The 8,079-nt window shown below is 43.2% G+C and overlaps 1 protein-coding gene across 2 annotated transcripts; it reads right to left on the reverse strand.

Annotated features, from left to right (window-relative positions):
- Window positions 1-425: 425 nt before the first annotated feature.
- On the reverse strand, window positions 426-7,731 carry atp1b2b (ATPase Na+/K+ transporting subunit beta 2b). Of its 2 annotated transcripts, XM_037269537.1 has the most exons (9): window positions 7,313-7,403; window positions 4,527-4,655; window positions 4,338-4,445; window positions 4,014-4,219; window positions 3,799-3,858; window positions 3,690-3,716; window positions 3,261-3,356; window positions 3,003-3,170; window positions 426-1,380 (listed from the first exon to the last, which is right to left on the reverse strand). In XM_037269537.1, the coding sequence occupies exons 1-8, from the start codon at window positions 7,401-7,403 to the stop codon at window positions 3,003-3,005; spliced, it is 885 nt and encodes a 294-aa protein (XP_037125432.1). In that variant the 3' UTR covers window positions 426-1,380. The 2 variants fall into 2 exon arrangements, with proteins under 2 accessions (XP_037125432.1, XP_037125433.1); XM_037269538.1 differs by lacking the exon at window positions 3,690-3,716 and having other exon boundaries at window positions 426-3,170; window positions 7,313-7,731.
- Window positions 7,732-8,079: the final 348 nt, after the last annotated feature.

Here is an 8,079-nt window from a genome sequence, read left to right on the forward strand (position 1 = left end):
GGTGAGCAGAGTTCAGAGGAGACCTGTAGTGAGACTTGGGAGAGAAAATATATCTCTGGGTGTGTTTAGATATTTAGCATGTAAAATAAAAAATATATTTATGCTTTGGATGTCAATAAAAAAGTCACTGTGATTACGGAAAATATGAAAAAATGGTCCTTGACCTTTGACCTGCTGCGTGTAACTAACCCCTCACTTACCTCATTTACAACACTTAATGGCTCACACTATTACGACATAATGGCTAAAGGGTTACAAGTATCTACCAACCTGTCTGGTCGGAATACTGCTATTGTGTGCTGGGAGGATTACAGTCAATGGGATTACATTAGATTACACCGACCCAATGATGTTTGGCATTTGGGGATCCTTTTTTTTCCGCTGCAGTTCCTCTGCAACTTGAAAAAGAGCTCAGAGGCCACACCTTTGAGGTTTGGTTCCCTTAAATGACATTTATTAATTCTCTATCTTGTTTTGCAGTAAACATGAGCAAAAATATACATACAGTCAGAGCAAAAAATACAAATCCGGAATAGAATTATCATCCAGTTTGGGCAACAAAACTGAGCGGATTCTTGTCTTTAAACCACATTCCGGGATATAGGTCATTTTATATGAGGGTCATATAAGGAAAGAGGGGAGAGATTTATTTATCATAATTATTTCTTCTTAAAAATATCTTTAGTATACTTCTATCAATATTTTTTGGCTGGAACACATCGTGTCTTTGTTCGGGAAAAATTGACGCACACTTCTCACTTCTCATTCATTGCAAATCTGAAAATGACGGGGCATGATGGGTGCAAAAGGTGGAAATATCACACACACACAAAAAATACAAAAACAAACGAGCGAGCTTTGGCGACCAAATTTGATGAATTAATGATGAAACCCATCCGTGTGTGTCTCCAGGAACACGATACAAACCGAGTTGATACATTCTCTAAATTTTACAACAAAAATAGCCGGTCACAAAGAATACTTTATCGGTTGTTGCCTTTTGACGCCTTGCTTTTGCACACATTTCGATTTTCCGAAAATCCCATGGCCACACGGACAGTATTGCTTTCTGAAGACATCTCCAAATGAACAACGGGACTCGATAAAAGGAGATGAAGAAAATAACCTGGACACTGGCAACAACACGCTCTGTCCACCAGGAGGCACTGTTATGTCTTTGTAAAACACTTGTGCGTATTCCTATTATGTAAGAGTAGATCTTTTTATAACACAGCTCCTTTATGTACTCACATGACTCCTACTGTATCTCTGCAGCACATCTTTGCTCCGATCTTTGATCTCTAACACGGTGTTGCTAAAAGAAAACTGAAAGTGGAATGAGGGTCTTTGGTCGAAGAACTCATCTTCACATGCAGATGGCTAAAGAAAGAAAATTTTAGTTAGTCTTGTGTAATTTAAAGGCTGTTAGTTGAAGAATTAGAAAATGCACTGATAAATCTAGGAAATGAATGAGTGGCGATCGATTCAACTATTTTGGAGGCGATGGCGAGGAGGAGCAACAAAGTAGGGCAAGGAAATTCATCGTGCAGGCTCGGGATTAGCCCACCAGATTAAGAGATTAGAGTGAAATTAAGTGTTGCGGCAACTTCAGAGAAGCGTGCGTGCGAATACAGCGAAAAATCGGGGGGGGGGGAGAAAAATTTTGAGATTATATCTAATCCGGTGATTTATTCACATTTGTCGCATTACAACAGCTGGATTATATTTGGGTAAATGATTGCAACGTCTCGATTTATGATCATTTAGGACAAACACTTTTAAAAAGTGTCTTCATATTGGTGCAATAACGCAATAAGATTATAACGCCCCTCATTTTAAACGTAGTTAATGTCCTTTTTGTTTAATAATGGAAGGAAGACCTAGTAAAACGTGAACAATCGATGGATGCCGATCGCGATGCTAATGCGGAATTCATCAGCACTAAACAATGGGATCAATCATTCCTAATATACGGATTTCATGAATATTGCACAACGCATGCAACTTTCCCGACCCATGGTATGAAATATGTCAACGTACAGAACATACACTGAAGCCACAAACACACTTAAAGGTTTGAAACTCTTCCTCTTCATTTTAGATGATTTTCTGAACCACACGCTAATTGTGTGTGATTTTCATCATGGTGGTCCCTCCTGGTGGTCAGTGGTCTCACAGAACTTTTTTTTTTGTTTCACACTGAGCAAAGAGTGGGGATATAAGGGACTCCTACCCTCATAGCACACTAAAGACAATACACACATGCAAAATGGCTTCATCTCAGCATCCACCCGTCGTCGGATTATTCTTTTGAGTGCAGCAAGTTAGGCTGAGGGATGGGCACAGTGATTGTTTAAGAATTCAATGGGTTGATTGATACACATCTGGAAGCATTTGTTGCTAAAAAAATAAAATAAAAATTGAAGTGCCAGCAGAAGAGCCGATGATTGATTTCTAAGAAGTCTGCAGCCTGAAGAGCCTGTCTTTGTATTATAAAAAAAAAAAAAAAACAGAATCAATTCATTGATTCTCATATGCCCATCCCTAGCCCAGCTCCGAGGTTACGATATCATCGAAATAAAATTGCAGATTGCACATTTTGTATTGGTGTATAGAGGAACACTATTATTGAGGCAGCGAGATAGGAGCAGCGATACATTGGTGTTACTGGTCCTTGCAAACTTTTAAAAACACGCGTTACATCCTTCATATCCCCTTTTCGTTTGTCATGCAGTATAAATAGACGTCACCTTAAATTAATTTACAGAAACAAATTTGTCTCCAAGCTGACGGACAGAAATAATTACAGGATTGCCACTCTTGATTCTTGCATGATCTCAAACCACGTCCACCCTGTCTTTAATTTTGAGGGGGGGGGGGGGGGGGGGGTTGTAAACGGAACCCAAAAAGGGTGGCAATGCTGCAATTGTTTTCCGTGCATGTGCAATGTTGCAGAGCATGACGTTGTCAGAGGTGGAAAAAAAAAAAAAAGGCTTGAGAACCTAGTTAGCAGTGTTGATCCTCAGCTTGAAAGACACTCGTCCGGCAAACTTGTCTCTTTCGCTTCCGATGGGAATGTTGTTGGCGGTGATCTTGCATTCGATGTTGATGTCTTGGTTGACGGTGATGTTAAGGAACTTGACGGCAACCAAAGGCTGCGAGTAGTTCACCTGGGATGAAAATGAAGGACGAGGCAAGTTCACGCTCAAGTACAGGTATTCACAATACGACCAAAAAAAAAATCACGCAGGATATCTTACCTGAGCTTTCTTGCCATAGTAAGGATAGTACATAAGGTTGAAAGTGCCATTGGACGGAAAATACAACATTTGTCCAATTTTGTCCGTGTCTTCTCTCTGTGGGGGTGAAACAATTTCATGCGTTAAAAATGCCGCTTGGTGTATAGGCAAGCGGGGAGGTGAGCCTCATTAATCTCCTACTTCTCTTCAAATCTCATTACCCGACACGCCCACCCGTCTCTTTTGATGGTCGATAAAACGTGCCCGCACACACCAACTAAATTATATACTACACACACACACAAAATCATCTAACAGAGCCACAAATTGAATTTTCCTATCCACGTAAATGGCTTTCTCTGACTCAAGTTGGGAAGGAGATTTGGTAGCTACAGTCTACTGCTAGGTGGAATTGAATCCTAGACTAGAAAACATGGGACTCAATCTTACCCATTCATTTTTGCCAACTTTGTACCTCTGAGAGTGGGCACATTTACGAGAAAAAAGTTGAAAGAGTGTCATAGCTGTGAGCAGTATCACGCGAACTATTCTGGGTTACCTTTGCGCCACAGGTGATAAAAGGATTCTGTCCGTCCTTCCCTGGCAACATTCCAATCACCTGGAGGGAACAAAACACAAGCCTGATTTAAAAATAACAGCGATGTTGCCGTCTTTTTTTTTTTTAACCGGGAATTTTTTTTCCCTCATGCCCGATCGCAGGCACTCCATGTTGCCTGGCAACAGCATCCCTTTCCTCCCTCTCCTCTTTCATACCCGATTCATCTTGATAATGATGCATGGCTTTCCCTCCTGGTAGCCATAGTAACGGTCATCGAGTCCCGAGCAGTCCTTCAGAAAGTCGCGTTTGAATTGACAGGAGCGCTTGGGGTTGTTCTTCACATCGCCGCTATCCTCCTGCAAGAAGTACTGGTCTGGTTTACATTCGTCGTTTTTCTGCTCCTGGGTGGTGCTGTTGTAGGCTGCGGAGGAAAGCCAGGACTTGAAATTTGTGCGCAGGGCGATTTTTCTTATAAAGTGTTGGATGCAGATATTAAAGGTTTGTGATTAGGTTGCGGCAGTAAGTTTTCTTGGACATACGTTCCAGGAACTTGTCCAGGGCCTGAGCGTACATGTCCCAGCTCTCGGTTTTCTGGATGTTGTAGACAATCTCAAAAGCCTCACCGGATTTGGGTCTAATCACCATCCCTGCGAGCGGTAGAAGAAAAGCAAGAGTAATCATGACACTGTGACTCCACGTAGCTTTTATCAGCGAATCTGATAGCGCACCTGGCGTGGTGAGCCTGTCTTGCCAGGTCGGCTTGTGGTCATCCAAAGTCTGCAGCATGACGTACATGGTAAGCGCAAACAGGCCGGCCAGGAAGATGTAGAAAACTAAATAGAAGAGAAAGATGAGACCTGCAAAACAAGAAGAGGACACCATTAAGGAGTATAAGTGAAGGCCGGCGAGTCTCAGAAAAGGAGGGATGCGCCGATGTGGGAGTGGTCACAGGAAACTCCCCAGTTCTAAAACATTCAACCTGTTGCTACTGTGCATTTATTAATCTTACTATTGTTTTCATTTTCATCAATAAAGTAGCTAGTTCACCTATGTTTCCCCATATCGCTTTCACTCACATTCATAATACTGATAAAACGTTATGTGGTTGGTCCCGGACCACTGAAAGGTGTTAATGAAACAGAGATGGAACAGTCGCTTGCCAAGCAATTTCATTATGGAGCTGCACTGCAGAGAAGGGAACACCGCACTGACCGAGGGAGGCGGGGGGGGGGGGCGGATTATACCGGAGGTCTTTTAATTAATTGAACACTGCGAGGAAGACTGTAGCCAGACAGTATGTGTCCATGTATCAGAAAAGCAACCATAAAGCATTGGAGCAACAAGATGACATTTCCTAGCACTTAAGTGGCCCCGAAATAAGATTCACATTCTTCGGAAACTGCGAGTTATTAAAATAAATCCGTCTATTTTTGCTTGTTATTGAGTTTGCTCCAGTGGAACTTGACTCAATGTACTGAAAAAGCCTCTGCGTGTAGCTGAGCATAATGAGCCCTCCATCCATCCATCCTCTTTTCTACTCCTTTGGAAGCATCTGTCTGTGACATTCTTAAAAATAGCACATTTTCAACGCCGACACCTGGGGCCCGCGCAGGGTAGCAGCTGACCCCTGTGCCCCCCAGCGTGCAGCCTCTCTGGATCTGTCAGCAGGCTGCTTCTGCATCAGCTCACTGGAATCCGCAACAAAATGTCGAGGCAAGGATGCTCAATAGGGGATTCTGCTAGATGCATATAGCAATGCCTGATTCATTATTTGCATTAGGAGTGTGAAGGGGGGCGGGGGATATTAGATACAGTAAGGGCTAGCTCGTTAAATATATATTAATGACATTAAAGTGTGAAACGGTGTGAAGGATAAAGATGTCATCAAAGACAGCGTTCAAGTTTCCACACTGACATCCAATAAACGCAAATATAACAGCAGCTCAGGAGGAAACGGCGCGTGTGGGTCAAGTCTTTGTCGAGAGGTCGTTGGGTTTACAGTCTGCACTCTACGATGACGATATGCAGAATTAATGAGTATCGTGTTGCTGTTCAATGGCTCTTTGAACCAGCTGATCAAACAAACGACCTGAATCTGAGATGGGATGCTTTTTGTGCACTTTTCTATAAAGAAAACCCCCCAAAAAAACACCGGCTTTATTCTTGTCGTCCGTCCTCGGCCTTTTTTGGGGGGGGGGGGGGGGGCAGCTGCAACATAACATTGATTCAAATCAAGGATGCTGCAGTAACCATGATTAAGTCTCCAGGAGGGATTTGCGTCTCTAATAAAAGACGATTCTATTCTTCAGGGTGTGATACGATTCAATTTTAAAGTAAAATGATCTGATTCGATTCTGTGGGATTGCGATTCGATAAGGGACGGCTCAGATCGAGAGGGTATGATCCAATGAGTTTGTTGCAACTCTGAACGGATGCCCGTGGAAAAAAAAAAAGGAAAAGCAGCTAAGGAGCATTGAATGAAACATGTGCGTGGTCGGAAGCATGCAAAATGTGAAAAGCTAAGTCTAGGTGCTCTCCATGTAGTAGCTAACCACCAAAATAGCTCAATTAGGCGGCCTTAAGCGAGCGCAGCTTAAAAAGGTCTCCAGACCTTAATGCACCTGGGACACACTGAGCTGGATTAACCGGCACAGTGCCGGAAGATTCCAACAAACGGAAGCCACAATAATTCCTACGTCAATCCAGGAATTGTAGTCAGAAATTGGATTTGATAAAGAGACTGATCCTTATTTAACCACTTTGAACTCATGGTGCTGTTATTTAAAAAAAAAAAAAAAAAAAAAAAAAGGTGATGCCAAAGCAATCATTAGATTAGGTTTAAATCCCTCACATTGGGCAGGGTCAAAGTGGAGGTTGTACAAATAGCATTTGGCACTTGGCTTTACTCAGATTATAATTTTCCAATGTCATTTAAATGCAGTGCAAAGTTTCACACAGACTGCTGGCATGATTTTATTTACTTGTAGTTTTATCATTTCCTCTCCTCAATTCAGTCTGATCATGAATCTTTAATCAACTCAAAGTCACTTTTTCAGGGTTGGACACCTGCTAACAAATGATCACGTCGCCCTAAAAGCATCACTGCTGTCCAACTTCATCCGACTGGGAGTGAGTCGTCCCCGAATGAACCACGACGTGCACTCTTTGCAACAAGCCTGAAACCTGTTCCTTGGCAAAGCGTGCAGCCTGACCGTCCAACCACATTGAAATCTTGTAAAATATTTACCAGATGCACCATATGCCTCCACCCTTATGCTCAAGCGCATTGCGCAATGGAAGCGCTGCTATAAATTAATAAATAAAGGAAAGGAAAAATAACTGCCGGCTTGTGCAGGCGGCTGCTTTCTTTTCACATCAGTGCATCAGAGTGAGATGAACGGCCGCTTGACTCTCCAACTTAGCAAATTAAAAGCTGCAGGAAGACATCAGACATTGAATGTGTTGCTGCAAGGCTCCATGTTTTTGCTGCATTGCTGGACAGTACAGTACTCACCCCAGCTGCTGGCTGTCCTGCCCAGAAACTCCCTTGTCCTCGGGTTCCATATATACTCCTTCCACTGGCCCTTTTCCGCATCCTTTGCCATTTTACTGTAAAAGAGAAGGCCTCTAAAAAAACCTCAAGAGTAAAAAACGTGCCCTAATGCAATGGGAATCCAATTAGCCAATGAGGAAAGGAGCCCTTTTTCAAGTGATGGGGAGCTGAAAATGAGAGCAAATTGGTGGAAAATAAGAGAAGCCTATCTAGGGATGGAGAAGGGGAGACTAAAAGTGAGAGGTAGCCGGGTCCGAGTGAGTGCCCTCCCCCCCAGCTCTTGTCTTCATGCCGCAGAGTTTTGATGAGTGCTGCAGAAATCTAGAGATCCTGCGGTAAAGCGCACCCCCGCCCTCTTCGCTCAGCCTCCATCCGCTCCCACCAAGCTTCCAACCTCCCCTCCCTCCCCCCTTCTTTAGCTCGGGCCATAGCCAATCAGCTGCAGCTCCCGCGGCCCCCTCCCCTCCACTCAACCGGCCTGCCACGTGAAATGACAAGCCTGCGAGCAAATGGTCGGCAGCAAGGTCGGCGCTGATTGGTCGAGTCTATAAATCGTCAGAAAAAGAATACAGTCGACCTTCGCCTACTCACGGTGTGCCGTCCGCGGATTCGCCTATTTAAAGATTTTTTTTTTTTTTTTTTTAAATAATATTTCTTAAAAATACTTGAGTACCGCATCGTACCACTTGGTGCTGCTTTTCAATAGTTTTTAAGGTTGAACAAATTTT

The sequence above is a fragment of the Syngnathus acus genome, chromosome 14 (genome assembly GCF_901709675.1).
Source record: "Syngnathus acus chromosome 14, fSynAcu1.2, whole genome shotgun sequence".
Lineage (NCBI taxonomy): Eukaryota > Metazoa > Chordata > Actinopteri > Syngnathiformes > Syngnathidae > Syngnathus > Syngnathus acus.

Excerpts from the sequence above, each read along its gene's own strand:
- atp1b2b (XM_037269537.1), bottom strand. The coding sequence starts at position 7,403 with ATGGCAAAGGATGCGGAAAAGGGCCAGTGGAAGGAGTATATATGGAAC. Across the intron at positions 4,656-7,312 it reads CAGGACAGCCAGCAGCTGGG|GTCTCATCTTTCTCTTCTAT; the intron begins GTGAGTACTGTA and ends CTTGTTTTGCAG. Across the intron at positions 3,357-3,689 it reads AAGTTGGCAAAAATGAATGG|AGAGAAGACACGGACAAAAT; the intron begins GTAAGATTGAGT and ends TCACCCCCACAG.